At 41.6% G+C, this 20,819-nt stretch overlaps 1 protein-coding gene and 1 long non-coding RNA gene across 3 annotated transcripts in view; one reads left to right on the forward strand and one right to left on the reverse strand.

The window, feature by feature from the left end:
- The first annotated feature begins 1,006 nt into the window (after positions 1–1,006).
- On the forward strand, positions 1,007–7,425 carry LOC125688299 (uncharacterized). The gene is made up of 2 exons (XR_007374669.1): positions 1,007–1,173; positions 2,538–7,425. It is a non-coding gene; the product is annotated as an uncharacterized LOC125688299 (long non-coding RNA).
- Positions 7,426–7,534: 109 nt separating this feature from the next.
- Positions 7,535–20,819, reverse strand: part of URB1 (URB1 ribosome biogenesis homolog) — a 44,230-nt gene continuing 30,945 nt past the window's right edge. For both annotated transcript variants that reach the window (XM_048934095.1, XM_048934096.1), the window contains 11 exons: positions 19,356–19,527; positions 18,663–18,765; positions 16,149–16,309; positions 15,661–15,772; positions 14,352–14,458; positions 13,677–13,820; positions 12,854–12,963; positions 11,511–11,687; positions 10,382–10,623; positions 8,830–9,420; positions 7,535–8,206 (listed from right to left, as the gene is read on the reverse strand). In XM_048934095.1, the coding sequence (XP_048790052.1) occupies positions 8,001–8,206; positions 8,830–9,420; positions 10,382–10,623; positions 11,511–11,687; positions 12,854–12,963; positions 13,677–13,820; positions 14,352–14,458; positions 15,661–15,772; positions 16,149–16,309; positions 18,663–18,765; positions 19,356–19,527 (2,125 nt within the window). In that variant the 3' untranslated portion in view covers positions 7,535–8,000. The remainder of the gene's footprint in view (positions 8,207–8,829; positions 9,421–10,381; positions 10,624–11,510; positions 11,688–12,853; positions 12,964–13,676; positions 13,821–14,351; positions 14,459–15,660; positions 15,773–16,148; positions 16,310–18,662; positions 18,766–19,355; positions 19,528–20,819) is intronic.

Below are 20,819 nucleotides of genomic sequence, written 5' to 3' on the forward strand. Positions count from 1 at the left end.
TCACTCCTGTCATCTAAAGGTTGACGGCTGGGAACCTAATCCATACCTTTTGGCAGGCTTCATGTCATTGGAGTCCCATGACTGGGTCTGTGGTGACACTTGGTGCAGTGGTACTCATAATGCTCAGAGAAAACTTATCTCTGAGTGAAAACCAAGTCAGGTTTTTTTGTTTAGCACCATCCACTCCCTGCATGCACATGTGACCACACAGACAAGAAGAGAAATCGCCTACCAGTAATCAGTGCCCTTCCAGAAATGTCATGCACTGAAAAACTGTAGGGGAAACTGAAATACCGTTTGCTGAATGTGAGGTTAGAATGTGTCCCCCTCTAGTGGCTGCTGCTCAGACTTTATTGGGTGGGCTGTGCAGTAGAATGCACTTCTGAGTTGCTGGGAAGTAGGCTGCATTGGCATTAAGATGCTCGCCAGTGCTTTCTGGAGGCCCTTCTAGTACTTGCCCTTTCTCTTAGAAACTAAAATCATGGGGATTTTTATTTTCAAAATATTAAACTGTTTTTAATGACAATAACTCTTCCTACCTGATTGGGCAGACATTTAAAAGTGTCAAGTCAGAAGAGTGAAATAACTTTTGACCAATGCATTCGAGTAGACCTACTGTATCATCCAAGCCCACACTGTCTCTTCCGAGAGTGCCAAATGTCCAGTCCAGTCCTTTGCTCCCAAGGGACATAAACCACAACTGATGGGTGGGAGGAGATCTGAGAGCACTGCCTACTGAAAGCAGGGAGGCAGGCTCCTCTGAATTGTATTCTCCTGAAGAAATGAAATCAGATGTTTCACTGTGCCCATCTTTCTACAAAACCATACTGTCTGGAATTATTTTTTGTTGGTGTCCCTTGAAATACTTGCTCAGTTTTATCTTATCTTTGTTTTAATTCCATGACTTTGCCTGGGGCTGAGGTCAGTCACACTGGCTTCTAGTGACCTGGCTTTACCAGTTCACTCACTTGGAGTACTGGGACATTAGAGCCTTTCCAGTCTCGTCATGTTTCCCCACTGTTCCAAGGATGGTTAAAGATTAACAAAAGCCATCCAGAGTTCTCCTCAGACAGACTGCAGGTCTCTGGGATGCAAGTTCTCCAACTGGTGTAAAAATTTGGATAGCTAGCTGATGATACTGAGCTACTTAATGGACTGGAGCATCCTGTTTTGGTAAGAATATTTTTGTCTTGTTTCTGTCAAATGGAGAAGAAAAATCTCTTGAATATGCCTGCATAATAGCAAGGAAAACCCCAAGTCTGCTTGCCTCCATCCTGTAGTGGGCCTGTTGCTGAGACTTGGGGATTTTGTTTTATTTATTTTTCCATTACCATTAAGCAGAATTACTGCTGTGTTAGTTTTGTCAGGCACAGATGTTTTTCATTAATTAATTATAAATTTGATGTTAACAAGTTGGTATTTCCCTTCCTCCAAATTATTCCAAATAATTGTTTCCCTTTTCATCCCATTAATTTTATCTTGCATTGTAAGTTTTGTTACGTTCGTCTGACCGCTGATACAAATGTGGCTTTTAGTCAAAGACCCCTCCTTTTTTTTTTGCCTGTGAATCTGTGACACCAGTGCATTAATAAGACTTTTCAAAAAGTTTCCTTTTTCTTTCACACTTTTGGGGCACATTTTTCTTGCCAATATAATTTTCCTTTCCCACCCTTAAAGCCCTAAGGATAGAGTGATAGTTGGGACTATCATCTTGTGTTATGCCATACTCAGTGGAATTTGCTGCTTTTAGGCCTGGGCTTATCTGTCATTTCTTTTTTAAGGGTGAGTTTTGGGAAGCTGCTGGGAGGAGGGAATAGAGAAGAAGAGGCAGGGTGAACTAAGCTGTCCTCCTATCATCACCCCATCCACCTCTCAACTATTTTTTTCCAGCAGAATCATAGGTCTTTGTTATGTACACTGAACATTTCCTGCTGCCCTTGTCCAACATGCTGTTTCATGCTCAGATCCCCACCCTTTCCTCAGACTGTCATTCCCAATGCCAGTGCCAGGGGATCTCTCCCAGATACCATGCATCCCTCTTGCTCTTGTCCCCATCATCAGTGACTGTCTCTCTTGTACACTTGCTCTCATTCACACATCAGCCCTGTCCCCTTTCTTTCCCAGGAATGCTGATGGCAGATCCCTTTGCCCTTGCTGCAGAACGAGTCATAGCAGTGTTTCTAGTTTTCTTTATAAAAATGCAGGTGGAGAATCATGCCTTGGATTGGACTGAAGGACAACCATGATTGGGTTGGACAGAAGGTCTTATTTTGAGTAAGAGTGTTCACCAGGTGTGGCCCACAGCTCACCATTTTGCTGTTGGTAGTCACCAGCTAAGGACATAATTCTCACAGTGGATGAAGAAAACTGAAATCCAGAAGCATCTCTCATGCTGGACTCAATGTATTTGTGTTGGAAGAACCACCTTCTGCATTTTTTAAAACTTTCTAAACGTGCTTGTTTATGAAACTGCTGCTATCTGTCTTCCAAACAGTAGTCCCTGATAACAATGCATTTTTCCTTTCCACACATTACAGACAGGTGGTCGTAAGGAACCGGGTAGAAGAAAGCAGTTCCAACAGCGAGCAGCCTCACTGTGACAGTCTCAGCAGTCCATTCCCAGATTTGGTTGCTCCTGGAACACCCAGCTGCCTTCCAGATGACAGTAGCATTCATGGAAGTATGTCAGCCTGAGTTAACACTGGTGAAACAGTGTCAGCAGGACAGTCCACCTGGCAGTGGAAACAATTAGTACACTAGACTGCAGCTGAATTAGTTCAGGAAAAGAACAACGAAGACCAAACCTGACAAATTCTGGATGCCTAAAATGAAGAACTGCCTGCAAAATCTCTCTCTCTCAGTAAAGATTTAAACTCTTCCCTCAGTTATGTTATCCAAAATGTTTGCTGCCTGTTGAATAATTCTCATTAACAGGCACTTGGCTGAGAGCAGATCTATTCCTCCAGCAGAAAGAATATACCAGTTACTGTTTGTGTTCTCTGAAGCACACTGAGTCCTCTTATTCTTAAGGATATTTCTGCAGAAGCAATTTTCCTTGAGTTTTCTTGCTGTGAAAGAAAGCAGTATCACATATATTGGGCAGCATAAACAATACTGTTTAGACATACTGTTTAGAAAATATTGTGAGAGCCTCAGTGACATATCTATTTCTAGCTTTGTCCTCAGATCACAATCTCATCAGCAGCATCTTAGTGACATCTCCATTTGGTCATCTTCTCAAAAGTAAGCAACAATGGCAAGCATAACATCAGCAATAAAACCTTGCTTTTGGGAGGGCTACAACTTGCTTCACTGATTTAAAGCTCAGCAATTCCCTCAGGGATAGAATACTATTTTTTTGCAAAAGAAAAGTAAGTATTTGGTTTACTTAAAAATCACTGCTTAGCTAGAACAGCCTTTAAAAAAGCTACTGGCAGCACTAAATATTTCAATTGAGTGTGCCTTACTGAATAAACTCATTAACTTTACCCACTGCCCAGAAATAGTTTTGCCACAAATAGCCAATCACCTTTAGCTTTCATTTTGAAATGGTAAGTGGAGAAGAAACACAAAGACTGGACAGATTTGAAAAGGTATCTGTGAGTTACTCAGGCTTTAGAAGAAGTGTGCTTATCGTGTTTTATACCAAAGAAAAATGCTGGCAAAACTACAAAAGCAACAATTATTTCTGCACAAATTGTTTGTTTTTAGCTGGGGCTGAAAAATATTCCATCAGAATCTGGAGTCCTCTCAGAGGGCCACAAAAGCTTTTCCATGAGGTGGAGAGGACAAGTTTAGTTCTGCTTGAGCAGAGCAGGAAGGGCCACTCGCATTCCCAACCCTTCAGCTCTCTCCACCTTTCCTTGGCCCTGGAGTGCCATGAAAGCCAGGCAGAACCAGACAGACGTCCAAGAGAGGGTGAAAAACCCTTAGAGCTACAGTAAACTGTGTGACCAGGATTGCAGAGTCAGTAAGGCAGTGATAGTTGGAGTAGAAAAAGGACTGTGTAACTAATTGCTTGTCTGAGGACAACACAGAATTCATTTGAAACTTGAGGAAAAAAATAGCAGTTCCACCTCACCAAGCAGGCAGCAGAGACTCCTACAGTGAACCAGTAGCAGAGCAGCTCTATGCTGCATATGGGGGATGTGGATATGTTGGGTTGTGTTAACAAAGCCTTAAACCCAAGAGACAGACCAAACCACAAAGTATGTATTTGTAGTTGTATTGTTTTTTAAAACTCCTTTTTCATAAATCTCTGAGATAAACTCTTCTGAAGTTTGCTTTTTGAGCAAATTGACTACCGCTGGTATTGGGCTTGGAGTCCTATGGAGCTTCAAGTCTGCTGAGTCATGGATACACAGAGAAAATGAGGAAACGCCGCAGGAACCAAAGAAAGAACGTGGACAGAGATGTTATCAGAGAGCTGAAGTCTTCCTTCAGCCAACCCAGATGATCACAGCAGCCTTCCCCACCTCTCAGATAAATTCACCATTTGCTAGAGCTGAAGTAGTTCCCTCAGAAGACATAAATGAACGTTTGTGGCAAAGGCCAGACTGGCTTTCATTGACAACAAAGCTCCTGCTGCCTTAAAAGGGGTGAGAATTTCACCTGTGTAGCCTACAGCATGCATGCCCTGTTGAAACGTTGAACCCATCAGCCAACAAAGCGCAACCCAAAATAGCTCATGCAGTTGGTTCAAAGACATAATCGACTCCCATAAAAACATTATTCCTCAAACGTGACATCACTCCACCTCACTCACACTGCTTGAAGTCTTTTCCTTCCAACATGGCAGACGTGTTGTATACCAGCAGCCCATTGTGGGGCTGAGATCCACTTCACGACTCAAGAAGCCCACCTGCACTCAAACCTGCTGGTGCCTACTGTACACCCCGTACTTCAGGAAGCAATATATTCTTTGGGGGCTGTTGACCTTGATGACTTCCTGTGCATTTTGGGAGAAGGGCCCAAAAGATGTGTCCTTGCAACACACCCTTAAGTTTCATGCACTCGTGGTTCTCATCACAAGGACAACAGCAAAACAAATGACTCATGTCATTTGTAGAAACTCCTTGTTTTAAAATATGGTCTCATCTAGGGGACAAGTTTTCCACTTCTGAATCCTTTCCATAATTTATTCCATTCAAGATTAACTTCTGAAGATAATGACTCACCATCTAATTTATTGACATTCATTCTGAATACATTGGCAGCAATTCACACACACAAATCACTCAACAGCTAGCCAACTGCGTGGGGCTTTTTTAAAAAGATATTTGACCACTATTTCCAGAAAAACTTCATAATAATCTCTTAATTGCTCCATTATTAGACTATATTGAAGCTCACAGAAGCAGTGAGAGACAGAGCCATTTTTAGAAGTTCCCACATGCAGAGCTGCATCTGTTTACTGAGAATCACAGAATGGTAGGGGTTGGAAGGGGCCTCTGGAGACCATCAAGTCCAGTGCCTCGCTAAAGCAAGTTCCCTACAGTAGATTGCACAGGAAAGTGTCCTGGCAGATCTTAAATATCCTCAGAGAAGTCATGACCTCTCTATTTTTTACATGACAGGTCAGTAGCTTTAACTTGTTAGGTTGTTCGCATTACTTTTGTTTCCGAAACAACATTTATACGTGAAAACATGTATGAGCAATCCTCTCCTCCAATCTTGAATATTTTGATATTAACAGTATTGGAGAAAACAACAAAACAGGAAGACATTAATCACAACTGAGCCATTCTGAATGCTTAAGGCCATCAGAAAACTGTTACTTCAGGATGCACCCTTAGGTGCATTCACATCAGGTAGTCAGCCTGCATTATACGTGTTACTGCAAAGAAAGCATATCAGCATAGTAGCAGCTGCAGTCTCCTCGTGTTACTTTCCTTTTCTGTAGTACCTTGCAGCTCATCAGCTAAAGCCAGCTAGAACCATGACAGCCATTTTTCTTATTTTAGCAGTGACAAAACTGCATAGAGAAATCACTACTTCCATTCACAGAGGGAAATATCCAGGTGTGCCAATAACTGTTGAAGCAGAAATAATTGAGCACACCTGCTTGCATCTGATGCACTTACTTCCAGAAACAGGTCTTAATTAATCAATTACTCATTCCACGTGGATGAGCTTCAATAAATGAGTTCTCCTGCAAGTACCACAGTTGCACCATTCTCTTAAGCAAACACAGCATGTAAGGTATTAGGAAGTGCTGAAGCACACAGCCAAAAACTTGTTGAGAGACAGTGTAACAAAGGGGTTGAGGCATTTAGGCTTTGGGTTTTGCTCCCTTAGAAAGGGCCTGGAAGGGTCTATGGTACACCACCACTGTCCTGCAGCATGTCAGCTATTGCAGAGGATTGGCCTTAGGCTACAGGCAACTGCCCACCCAGCTGCTTTCTCACTGCCCCACGGGTCAAAATTAAGACAGGGAGATGCTTAGCAGTCACCATCTGGGCAAAACAGACTTGGCTTAGGGAAAATTAATTTACTGCCACTTAAGATAGATGTGGGCAGTGGTTGAATTTCTCTAGTTCCATGAGAAAAATTTTTACATTACATCCTTCTACAGGTTGAATGGTTTTAATCTCATTTCTTTAATTCTCTCAAACAAATCACATTATAAACCACTTCTTGATGTGATCAGCCCCTGAGGACAGCTGAAAACCTTCTATGTGCCACAAGTACCTCCTTTTCCAGTCAGACAAGATGGCTTCTTTCCATCTCCAACCCTCATTTTCAGATCCTGCCTTGTGCACTTCCTCTGGTTTCATTTTGTCTGTTTTGTGTTTCTAAATTAAGTGAAATACTTTTTTCTTTGCAAAGAACATTTTTTTAATGTTGCACACCAGTGATTCTATATTAATATCATGCCACACTTCAGCCTCTATTGGGCTTGTACAGCTTTTTCAAGAGAATATTTTTTATTTTTAAACCAGGTCTTGATAGAGATAGTACAGCTTCTTTAGGACAAGGATAACAGCATATAGAAGCAATTCTCATTTGCATCTCATAGTCCTTTATTCTTAAAAAAGGCACATTATATAAAGATCACAAGGAGTGTGCACTTTGAATTTTTCCCCCAGTACAGACTGTGCACGGAGTACCTGGGCACAGCACATATTCATGAGTGAATTTAATAAATCCTGTTTTACATTTCAAAGGTTCAAGTTCAGGCTCTGCCTGTTTGCATGTCTGGAATGATATGTTAAACTGCCCTCGGGGCCATGTTCAAGAAACATTTATCACACTTCACAGAGAATTTCCAATAAAACACATGTTTTATCAATCACCAGAAGGTCATTTGGGTCTTAGCTCTCTCTCATCTTCTCAGAACGGAGAGTCTTAGCTGAATGTTTTCTGGCAGTGGTGATGGGCAGTGCATTTTTTAATTAAAAAAAATTATTAAAAAAAAAAAAACAACCATAAAACACCAACAGAAAAGAGAATAAAACCAGACCGCCTCAACTAGAAATGCTTTCAAAAGCAATCTAAAAATGACAAGAATCCTAGACCATTATGATCCCAGGAGCTCAGTGCCATCTGTTTTAGTATCAAGTATCCTGAAAGAAATGGTTTTTCAAGAAATAGTAAATCATAGTGGCTGAAGCTCTGAGCGCTTGTTCTCTGCATTTATACCAAACTGGTGAAGTACTGCAGTCATTTTTCAACATCCTACATCGGAGAGAGGATGGGTTTTAATTGCACGGGGACTGAAATACAGACCAGAGATGATGGACTGATCAGTTGTCTTTGGTTCTTCATAACATTAAAAATAGTTGTAATAAAAAAAAATGATATAAATAGCGTTATGTCCCATAACTGGAGAAAAAAAAGGCATCGATGAATCCCTCCTCCTCCAATTCTCACAAAGTAAGAAAATATTGATCCTTATGACAAGTTAGTTTCGTATGAAGAACAGTTCAGGAGGGTTTCATGGCTAACAGCAGTGATGGCAGAGCATATAACATTAAAGATATAAGTGTCAGTTCGCTGAATCAGTGTCCCAGTGCAGCTGAGAACAGGGCTCTGCAAAGAGGTATAATAGCTTCTTCTCCCTGTTTATCAGTTTCCATGTCATCATCATTTAATTTATCATCTGTACTACTGCAGATCAATTTGACATGGGTTATTAACATATCTGGCTCCTGTGCTCCAAGCCATACGTCTCCGATGTAAACAGAAGTCAGGAACACAGAAACAGCTGTGGAAGAATAAACAGAAAACAATCAGAACAGATATGTTTTTTAGTACCACATAGCAGTAACAAAATAACCCACTTTATCTAGACAACTATATTTTAAAAGCTCCCTAACTATTTTCTAGGTGGAATACGTGTGACTCATACATGCGTTCACTCATACAATGCCAACTACCTTCTCCATAGTAAGGAAAGGTAACAGTTTCCTGTTAGCACACCCTGCCAACATCTTTAAATTAAAACGTCTGGAATCTGACCTGTGCCTTCTGCAATCCAATAGGCACACTGAACAGTATTTGGATCAGAACCCATGTGGATTTATTTGTTGCAGACTATTGGAGTTACATTTTACATACCTCACTCAGCTCCATTAAAATCCCAAAAGGGAAAGTTTCTTTCAGGGAGTATGACTGTTGTACAACCAGAAACCCCTACAACACAGCCATATTCCGTTCTGCCAACCCATACACCCATACCACCTGAGACACAGCTCTCACATTGTTCAAGTGATGAGCACCAACAGACACAGAACTCCAGTTATGAGGAATAAAAAATACCTATGGAACAACCTATTGTCTATCACAACTCTGCCTTATAACATGATTGAGAAAGAAGAGTCAAGTTACCCTTCTTGTTCACATTCTCTTCCGTCATTGCTGACTGGCACAACGTTTTTACAAGTTCATGACAGCTGTTGTTAGTCAGGCCCTGAGCATCCATCAGGTGAAGCATGATTGAACTGAACAAACAGAGCTCTTTTAAGTGTCCCACTGCCCCACTGCTGGCCTCACAGATCCGACTGTAAAACCTGTAGATGTTGTTCCTCAGGGTCTCATCCCTGAGCACCTCCTGCACTGCCACTGGGTGCGGCAAGATGCAATTCTGCAGCCACTGCAGAGTCAACGAAACGTTCTGCATATTGAGGCTGTGCTCAACCATAGACTTCACCAGCCATTTTGTTACTATGTATGCGGATGCACAGGTCAGACTGACTGTTTCATCTGCAAGGTCAGCAGATTTGAGGGGTTCTTCTGAATGTTTGGTAGGCAGCGCTGGGAAAACGGGCTCCCAGTGGACAAATATGGTGCTCAGATCCTCTCTGCATTTCTCCAGCTCAGAGACGTTCAGATCTGCAGCCATGCAGTCTTCTTCTGTCTTTCTCCTTTTTTGACTGCGACGCGATGAGGCTTGGGATTTGCTCTTTTCTTTAATATTTTCTGTAAGAAGAAAAACAACATCACAGTAAACACCAGGTCCTCCAAAGGACTTTTTTGTACCAAATTATTCAAGAAAGACTGATCAGTCTGGATCAGACTTTCAGTTGCTAAAAGGGTAAGCAGTAGCCTCATTTAACAGCTTACACAATTCAGAGCAAATAGGCTGCAGTGACTCCCACACTGAAAAACTCTTCTGAACTGGATCACCTAAATTTGAAGTGAACAATAAGGCCAGTGACGCCCTGGCCCAATGCTACGTGAAATCACAGCAGCATTTCAGAGGTCTATGAGATGCAGTTTTGCCAGTAAGGCTACATTATTTGCCCAGGGAAGCTATGGTGCCCCATCCCTGGAGGTGCTTGAGGCCAGGTTGGATGGGGCCCTGGGCAGCCTGAGCTGGTGGGGGGCAGCCCTGCCCACAGCAGGTGTTGGGGTGGGTGGGCTTTGAGCTCCTAGCCCAAACCATTCTATGATTTTATGACTATTTACACCAGATCATGAGAAATTCACACACCACAACTCTACGGCTAGTGGAGTCACAGCACACACCAGCTCAAGGAAGGAGACACCAGCATAGATAAACTTTTTAACAATGCAGGCTAAAAGAGCAAAGCATGCCCTGCTCCAACATAGCTGCATCCTGACTGAGTGTGGCTGATAAGTGTGGGATGGGAATTTTTCACATACCAAGTGCACTAAATCTCCAACCAAGTTTTATTTTAAAGCTCTTTCACTTTTTGAGAATTGACTGCTCTAAAGCTTCCAGAATTGTGTTAAAATTAGAAATCACTACAATATAGGTCTGAAAATCGGCTTCCCCCATTTCCATTCCTCCTCCCCCAAGCTGCATCTGATTGACTGTAGTTACTAATACTTCTTTCTAGGAAGCTTGCCTAACTTGCATGGTTAACATACAGCAACCTTAACAGTATTAATCTCCTTCAATGTTGTTAGTACTTACTAAGCAGTTCTTTGATCTGGTATTTCTGAGCAAGATTCTGCACATCCTCTTGGAGCTGCAGGTCTTTTTCAATGATGCTCCACTTATGCAACAACAGCAGGATGTCTTTGTTTGAGAGAACACTGCCATTCACAGTGAATCGACTCATTTCTTTAAAGGCTTCCACAACAAGAGCACGATATCCCAGCACAGAACTGAATGTAGTGAAAAACTGTGCCAGCTTGGCTTGATCTAAATTAGCCCTATAAAAATAGTAACAGAAGCACCATGTATTTTTCTGGATGCTAATGAGTAAAACGCAATAATAAACACAGGTTTTCCTCCTTCTACTCTCCTCTTACAATTCTCCACTTCTATTTCTCGAGGTACCAGTATTAATTTCATTCCCACTTCATGCTACTGGGGTCTGGCATACAGCTCATGGAACACAGCCTTTGCCCTCCCAGCTGCAACAGCCAAAGGCATATGGCACACAAGGAAGAGGCCAGAGGTCTGGCACTTCATTTTGCATGTATCATCAGAATTTTGAGAAAATAAGTAGAGCTTCTCGAAATTGTGGCAATACTTCTCTGCATGAAGAGCTGCAGGTGCTATTAGGAATTCAAACAGAACTGTTTATCTACCTGTTTGCTTACTGCTTTCCCTGCTGCAGCTGCTGCACGTGGGCTCATTGAGTGTGCAGAGAAGGGACTAAAACCTAATTAATACTGCTGTGTAGAACCCTGCATGACTTCATATAATTTGCAGGCATGGTTCAGGCACGAAAAGAGCCCAACACATTGGAGAGCATGAAAGATCCCTGCAACAAACAGCACCACCAACTGCAGGCACTAATCCAGAAGTAAAAAACAGCTTAAAACACAGCAGCTTAAAAATAGCTAATTACTAAGGATGTAGAACTTGATGGTAACCATGCAACAGTTGTCATTTTGTTCCCAGTATATTCCAGCAGCTACATCTTCCTGAAAATCTCACTGAGGTTCATGAGCTGACATTCAGACTGAAGGGGAGAAGAGCATTACACTCATCAGAGACTGAGACATTCTCTCAGCCTTCATAAATTTCAAACTGGACAGAGCACAGTATGCAAACTTCTTTAAAAAGAAAAACGACAACAAAAACAACTTACCGAATGAGTTTAACTAAAGTGATCAAAACATACAGAAATTCGTTTACAAGCTGAATAGGAAGAAGCTTCCTGTTCTCCTGTGGCTTTTTCTTGCTTTCTCTCTTGCTTCCTATATTTGTCAGCCACAGAGTATGGACTAAGGAAATGATTTTATTTAGCAGCTTGTTTTCCAGAAACCTGAAAAACCAACAAGCAAAGGAATAAATACCCATAGGGAAGACAGACTTTAAGCAGAAACCAGTCTGCATTTCAGAGAGGGCTGCATTCTGGTGCACGCTGAGAGCAGCTACTTCACAGCCAGGACCTGTCAGGACTCGAGGCCCATGAAGCCCCAGCAGCGGAGACCCAGGCTGCTGCCTGCCCTCAGACAAGGGAAAAACCCAGCACCTCCTCCTGCCACACTGCAGCTAGGGAACAGCAGTGCATTACAGCCCTTGCACAAGGCTAGCGATTGCTGACTTGCACCTTTCATTACATAGGCAAGGCAATACATTCAGTTGCAGCCACTGCCACCATTTCCTTAAAGCAATTGCTGTTCAAGACATCTTGGGTCCTTATATTCCTAAGGCTTTAAGCAACAACAGCAATGCTTACAGCACAGTATCAGAAGTCACATTTATTAAGGAGGAAAAGTAAAAAGAAAGAAAAAAAGCAATCATTTTTGCACAGAGGATGCAAGAAGAATACTCATCAAAAGGACAAACACCAAGTAACCACTGAGTGCCAGAAGCCAAATACACAGTCTTCCAAATATACTATATGATATCAAAGAGAGGTGGCTGTCCCTAGTACCAGCTCCTGAGAACAGTATGCACTCTGCTGTTACCATCATGGGGTATTCACTGGGACCTGTTCAGGCTGATCACAGCACAGATGATCCTGACAACTTGCTTGAACCTGCCAGGAGAATCTATGCAAGAGAGATTGTGCACATATACATGCACATGTGTGCACACATCACAGAGAAGCAACTGGAGTGTTAAAGTGAGCTCAAAATCAGTGTCACACAAGTACTCAGAGGTCCTACGCCAGGTTGTGAGGTGTGGGTATTAGACAGATTTGGGTACACAAAAATAACTTTTTTCTTTTCTAAGGTTTTCAGAAACATGAAACTCTCCTCCTACTGCAATTTGAAAGTGCCTTGATTTTGTTTTTAGATACACAAGGGAACACTTCATAGTTCAGCAGGTTCTGCCAGTATGGCCTTAGGTGCCAAATATCAAGACCACTAACAGAGTCATTTCAGTATCTGCCACCCTTTGTTTTCATATTCAGTTACATAATTATTTCCTGCACGTGGGACAGTAGAATTGTTCTCATTTCACCAATATTTCCCTAGTTACCTTTTCTCTAAGACATGCAGTATCCAGGTTAGGAGGCTGTGGTCTTGTATCAGCTCATAAGCAGCTCTAGTGACACAGGCAGCATTTTGTAGCACTTCTAGAATGTGGTTCTGAAACAGAAAATATAATTTGTTCTTTACAAAATTAGAATATAGTCAACATCTAGTTACTACTCATCTTTGGGAAGGATGTAATTAGCAACCTGACTGGTATCCGGAATCCAATCAACTTAAAATATATCCCCAAACACCGCACGTTCAGAGAACAAAAGACATTCTCTTTCCAATGTTTCATACACACAGACACTCATCTTCAAGGAAGCAAGACAGCTTTCTCTCTGTCCAAAATTGTCATAGTTAAGTGAGATACTTTAAACAGTGGATTTCTCGGGATGGATGATTATAATCTTAAGAGCTGATGGCCTCTGAACTTTCTTCTTAATGCACTGCACAGATAACATGCTAATTAGGGTATCAACAAAACTAAAGTCTGCAATGTTTTCCACAAAGCAGAAGAAATAAGACTGTGCAGCCAGACCGTCAGCTGATGAGAGTGAGTGAAGGGCCCCATCCAACCTGGCCTTGAACACCTGCAGGAATGGGCACCCCCAGCTTCCTTGGGCAGGGTCCTCTCCTAATTTCAGGGCTCATATATGTGACTGGTTTAGACATAAGAATTTCCCTCTTCAACATGTACAAAATCAACAATGAAAAAATTTTCAAGAGGGAAAGGGAAGAGTCAACTGATCCATTCTGCTTCATATTTAAGATATTCAAACCACATCACTTCATTTATTTATCTTTATTTATCTTTAAATTCTTACCTGTGAGCCTTCATCACACAAAGGACTGTTGAAAAAGGAAAGAATGACATGGAAGATCCTCTGGTAGTCATAGAGCTGGTAGCAGTGTTTATCACGCAGCCCTTCCCCAAGAAGTCTGAGAACCCAGTCACGTTCTATTTTGTGCTACAAGTCACAAAAAACAGCACCATCAGACATTTCAGAATGATAACTGCTCATTAAGCACAACAAACCAGTAGCCTGGGAATGCCAGCACAGTGCTCAGCAGCTTCTTCTGGACTTTTCTACTTTCATCCCCATTACATTTAATCAATAACTACATCCATCAAGAACAGCTACTCTACGGCCCAAATACGCACTGACAATGGGACTTGTAAAGTTCCTATTTCTAAAAGATCTCAATCACCCTCCAGTTTAAATTAAACTGAAACGTGAATTGAATTAGCTGGGGCAGAACATTCTGCTTGTTGTGCTGTACAGTACGCAGCACAACTCATGATTTCATTATCTGCTCTTATTTAAATAAAAAAAAAGGAAAGAAGAAAGCCAGAAATAATACTTCCCATTCAAATATAATACAGAGCAATGATCTCTCTAATTATCTCTGGAAGAATAAGATTTGATAGCATTTTTATGTCGTTTTTATATTCTTTTTGGAAGAATAAGTGGATATCTTTGAAGGGATTCTTAAGTTACCTCAAAGTCAAAACTGTAGAAAAGCTGGAAAAACCCTGGTACTTTCCTCAGGTCCAAATACTGGTGTGACAGAAGGAACCTGTTGATCTTTGTATACATGTGCTCCTCTGTGAAGAGAAACAATGGCTGGTTATTGAGGAGGAGGACGATGAACCCAATATACAACCACACAGAAAAATAAACAGAACCAATATTTTCAGCTAGCTGTCAAAACAGTGTGTTAGCTACAGCAAGGAGAGCTTGTGCTCTAAGGCTGACTGTATTGTTTGAGCTGGACCAGACTACTTGGAGGGGAAATTCAAACTCAACTATTTTTTCCAGGACTGCTGATGTTTGGTCAGGCATCATCCCACAGGGCAAAGCAGGTATCCCAATAGAGACTGCCTTCCAGACATGTTCAGTATAGTCCTGTGCACATTCACAGTCACCTCACAACTCTGTGGCATCAGCAGTGCTCATGAAACACGGAAATAATGTAAGAAAAATGCTACTGAGCAAATGAAAAGTAGGAGTTGTGTTGCATCAACGTTTCATAGACAAATGGTATTTAAAGGCCTCAATTTCAGGTGCAGACATGCAAACCTCCCAGAGAGCTTGTATGTGGCACATCAAACAAGGTGAGAGGATAAGAAACAATGGACGTACGTTAAAACATGATACTTTCAGACTAAATGTTAGGAATAACTTTTTCCCATTTAAGAACAGCAAGGCAGTGGAATAGATTGCCCACAGGGGTTGTGCAACCTCCCATCCTTGGGGGCAGTCTATGATTCAGTCTGGAAGACTGGATGTTTCCTAAGTTCCTAAGGTAAAGCCCTGAGCAAAATTAATTAATTAATTAATGTCTTCAAGGTCAGCCCTGCCCTGGACAGAGCATCTAGCTAAAGATTTTGTGAGGTCCCCTGTAACCTTGATGCTGTTTCTCCTTCGCAAAGATGACTTAATTGATTCAGTGCCTAAGGATAAAGGGTTACTCAGGCCAACTGACTCTGATCTGCTGAACAGGACACACAGACTTTCACTTGTATAGTCCTTTAATGATCTCCACCCCAAAATTCCAAGGAGGTAGAGCTGCCATCTTTAATGGACGCAGCAAAAAGTCACTTCCCAGTCTTCCAGCAGTAAGGCAGTCCAGGCAAACACTGAAAGCTTTTCTCAGAAATACAGGAAAGCACACTTCGTGGCTGCTGCCACTCTCACAGTAACTCAGCCTCCAACGTCAACCAAGGACATCACTCCATGCACACCCACCCACCCACCCTCCTCTTCAACATGCCAGAAATTCAACATGTGCAATAGGTTACAGTACCTGGCTTCAGCATCTGCTGTGCCACACGAGCAATGTAGAGGGTTAGGGAGAAGGTAAATCTGAGGTTCTGCTGCCTGATTCCATTTTGCACAGCATCCATGAGATACAGCAACTGCAGCACGAGAACCCAGGGGAGATAAAGCTTGAACTATCACCCAAACAAATACAACAGCAGAGCATACATACAGAAGTAGGGTTTTACGATATTACCAAGGCCATAATCAAATACCAACCCCACTGGGATTTCTGTTCCTACAAATGAAGACATTATGAATTTCTAAATGTGTTTTCCCCTCTTTTTCTTCCCAATGAATTCAGAATCACAAATGCAAAAGTGATAGAAGACAAGTAATGGAACAGAAGATAAGAAGCTGCTTTGGGCTCTTACCACGTGCAAGCAGGCAGGTTAGTAAGGCAGCAACTCTCCCCTAAGTGTCTATGACCTAAGATGTCTAACCTGGCAAACTCTCAGTGGAGCTCAGCCTTACCTGTTTCTGCTCTCGAAAACGAGCTCCTTCCAGATGAGAACGAAAAGAAGCCAGGACAAAATATGCTGCTGCTCTCATGTTGGAATCATAGCTACTAAGGGCAGCCACCGTTAGGCCCAAGGCATTGACTTCAACGAACTTGTGACATGCCACTAAACATTCTGTGTGAGCAGAGGAGAAAAAGAAAGAAAAACATCCAGTGCATCATACTCACATGTTGTAAAGTATATAACAGCACTACAATCCTTCCTAGAACTTCCACTCATAAACACCAATTTCTAGATCTACTTCCCCGAGCTCCTGTTTCATCAAGAGCCATACGCTCCTTCAGCTAACAAAAGCATCCTGCAAATCACTCAGCAAGAATTCTTTAATAAACACTGAAGTTAGGGTGGTTACTCATTTCTTTGAGACAGATATGAGTCTGTCTGGCAGACCACGCAAAGTTAGCAGTAAATTCTCTTAAGATATTTCATATCCTACTGTTTCAGGAAAGCTAAGTGCAAGAAAGAAGAGGAGGGAAAATCCTCTTCCTCATTATTGTCTGGGTGCTTGGTAAGTCCGTGCATGAAAGCAAGATCAGCACAGACAACAGAAAACCTACCTGCAACTAAAGAGTTTTCATTATACAATGGATAAGAGAGTAATATCTAAATAAGTCATTAGCCACTTTAGAAAAATTACTGTGATCGTGCAAGCATGGGTGATTCTGCTGGTAAGGCATGTTCCTACCAAAGTGCTAGGCTGTAACCCAGCAGTCATCAGTAATCAGCCTAATAGAAAACACTCTTGAACCTACTATTTATCTTCCATAGCATTTTGTCATCAAGATGCTGAGTTTCTTTTTTAGGGGCTGTGTGTTCTTGGCTTGTGCCACTGCTACTCACTGAGGCTGGCAATGACTTGATGTAAAACCTCCAGACTACCTCCTGTGCTATCTGTATTTAACAGTCACAAAGAGATTGATTAGGAAAACCATCTCTCACTGAAAACATGCAATAATATTTTCCATCCAGCTGACCTTGGAGAGCACACTGAACAACTAACATCAAATAACAAGCTAATATGAAAAGAAAAAAAAAGTTCTGTCTCTGTCTGACATACAGTTTGTTTAAAGTACCTTGAGAATCATGACAGAGAAGCTTTCCACAAGATGCTTATCAGAGCTAAACTTAGACAGAACTTGCTATCTGCCCAACTCCAGACTCACTTTTTACCCAGTTAGCATGAAACACTGTGCAGTAAGTCTATGTTTATAAATCCAGCAGTTGTATAACATCTGTGCACAGGGCACTGTGCAGCCAGTACAAAGAGCAAATAAATAAAGAATGAGGAATTCCAAAAGCAGCTGACATGGTTTAGGAGCACCATGGGACTCAAACGCACAAATCACTTGTGCCTTTTAAAAGGCTTCTTTGGGAACACTCACAAAGTCACATAGAGCAGTTTGCAACTAAATACAGGATGAGGACATACAAAACAGAAACTGCACTGTAAGAGTTTAAGTGAACAAGGAAAGACCAAGAGTGATTTCAATGATAGACAGTTATCAACCAGCTAATTGCTTGTGATGTTGTTGTGGAAAACAAAACCCATTAGGTACGCAGTGGTTAACCACAATCAGCATCAGGAGGGAGCTGGTTAGAAATGCCTTACGATCTATTTCCCACTTTGATTTTTAATAGCCCTTGAAATAGGCAGTGTGCAGGTGAGTAACAGCAGGGATGCACATACACAAAGCAGTCACATAAAAAAAATCTAAGTGAGGCTAAGCAAGTAGTTTTCAAGCACTATGCAGACCTCACTAAACTTTCCAAAAATACTGAACACAGGCATAGTCACATCCATGATGGCCCCACACATCTGTGTGATGGACTGCAGCTGGGGCACTGTCCTGCCTGTTCTGCAGGATACAACTCTCCATATTCACCAGAAAATACACAGCTTTCCAGTTGGGAATATTCTCTACTGATCTCTTTTGTGCTTGTTTTATAACTGCACTGCCCTGTTCTCTGGGCTACACAGAATCAAGTTCAAAAGGTAAGATAATATAAATCTGTATCTAATTTTTAACTCTAAGCTGGTTTTAGTTCCAGTTTAAAAACCTCTCATCATTTTAAGCAGATCAGCCCCTCTACACGAGGTTCCATAGCTACATTTGAAAACGTTATGAGGGAATACTTAGTGTTCTGGAAAATAACAGCTTGGTGCCTATGCTGCTACATAGTTCTAAGTACCTAAATCCCACTAGAAATACTGCACTATTTGGAAAAGTGCTTTAAAAAGACTTAAAGAGCAATTATGCCTGGTTACCTTTTAAGCCACTTTGAAATTACACTGCAGTTCAGTAGGTGGTTAAACCATGTATATATTTCTCCTTTCCAAAGCAAGCAATGTGATTTCTTTGAAGTATTAACCCTCAGACTTTAAATAACAGCACTACAGATGGAGCCATGCAGCTCCCACAGTAGAGTAAAATCAGACAAAATGTCAAAGAGGGAACACTCAATTTACCTGGTCTGGTCAATTCACTGAAGAGCTGAAGCAGAAAACATGGATCATAGAAATCATCAAGATCCTTGACACTTTCATCTCTATACAGTGACTCTTGTACCTCCTGAAACCAAATGCAAACCAAGATGATGTAAGGAACAACACCGATTTCCAGCTTGGTTTCAAACTGTCCCAACCATCTCATTCCACTATACAGCAGCAATTCTAAATCTTGCCTAAATCTAAATCTAACACAACTTGGGCCAAAGCATGCTTCAGTTTATACTTAGCTTTCACTAACATGGTTTCAAAATTATCAGAAAAACATAAAGAAGCATTTTAGCAAACTATCAAAGACAAAAAGAAGCCCACCGTCAGTGAATACTTGGACAGCCAAATTTAACATCCTTAAAAGTCAAATTCTGATGACAGTTACACATGGCAATATATAATCACACCTACAGACAAGATGTGGTCTCACTGCAAATCATTTGAAAAATAATTCTTTCATTTCAGGCAAAAAAAAAACCCAAAATAAAAAAGCATTCAGCAAAGTGCTCCTAGCTAATTAATTCCCCTTTATGAATGTAAATGTCTATCCTGATGTAAACGAATGGCAATATGTTAGATGAATGCAAAACAAAAAGCAGGACTGAAGTGAAAGGCTTTTTTCGTATCACAGGAAGGATTATTCAGCACTCTAAATCACAGCACCTCTGATGGCAAAAGACGGCGATGCTGAGGGAAAGACAGAACTGTCTTCATCATCTTATCTCGATCGAGCAGACACAGAATCTCCTCCATGCTTGGCTGCTGCCATAGTGACTTCCCTAGACTCTTGCAAGTCTTGTGATGCTCCACAGCAGCTGGACCCCACAGCAGGATTCTTAAACATTGTTAAAAGTAAAGGCATTAGTCAACAGGCTGATAGCACCAAGCAAAAAGTAATTACAGAGGCTATAAATTAGTATTTAAATTTTCCCTTCACTTCTTCTCATTATTCTGTGGCAACTTGAAACTAGAACTCGTTTCCCTGGCAACACCTTTTTCATCCATCCAAAAGCTTCTCAAATTCAGTCTGAGGGTGTCTCATTAACTATTTCCTAACCTGGTAATTCAAGTCAGAGCTTATATTCTCACAAAAAAGGCTTCTTCTTATAAGCTGTAAATACAGGTAAGAATGATGGTAACTGCATGGAGAGAGCGATCAATATCTAGTCAATGAACGTTGTCTCAGCTGCAACTGATACTTCAAACCAGCATCACAGTGTTTCAGTGACACAACATTCTTACACTCCTCCCAACTTGCCCCTGAAACCCCACTCACTGTACTGACACTGATGCTGTCATTTACTATGTGGGTACTGCCACCAGCATGCCCCTCTATCAGTGAAGCAAGTGGTGGGATGGCGTTGGGCTCCTTATCACCCAGAACCTGAATGCCCTGTAACACAAGCTGGGATTTGCTGGGTAGTCACTTTCCCTGAATGTGCTCTATATTCACTCAAATTCTTCAGTGCTGAGTAGCCAGTGTCTGGTCACCACTTCAGGATACAGTATGAAATTATTTCTCCTTTAAAAATATTATAAATGTTTGGGGTCCTAATTGCCTCTGAGAACAGTCTCCTCCATTTAACACCCTCCCAGTGGCAAACACTTTTGGTGCAGATTTATGCAGCATGCAACTACTGCCAAAGCCCTTGCTTCTGGAAGCTACTTCAATTGCCTTTTAACAAGAACTTTCATTTACTGTTCCACTTTATAGTCTGCAAAGATTATCTACAGTCTCAGGCAAAGCTCAGGAAGGAAAGTAGGCTTCTAATTAAGAGTCCAGTCCCTCTTCAACTGCCTGAGCTGGTACTTTAAGTATCATTTGATATGGAAGAGACCTTTAAAGGTCATCTGGTTCAACTCTCCCCTGCCATGAACAAGGACACCCACAGCTAGATCATGTGCTCAGAGACCTGTCCAATCTGACCTCTAGCTACAAGCATCTTAATACAAAAGGTATCACTTCTTCACTGGCATCTTCCTCCCCTCTACAGCAAAGGGCTCTAACAGAACATCATGCTCACAGGAGCAAGGGCAAGGGTTATGCTGAGTAGCAAATGATGTATACCAAGAGAACAGGAAGGAATCCTACACTAGCAACTAGCATATTGGCCTTCTACTGACCGG

This window comes from Lagopus muta, chromosome 1, assembly GCF_023343835.1.
Source record: "Lagopus muta isolate bLagMut1 chromosome 1, bLagMut1 primary, whole genome shotgun sequence".
NCBI lineage: Eukaryota > Metazoa > Chordata > Aves > Galliformes > Phasianidae > Lagopus > Lagopus muta.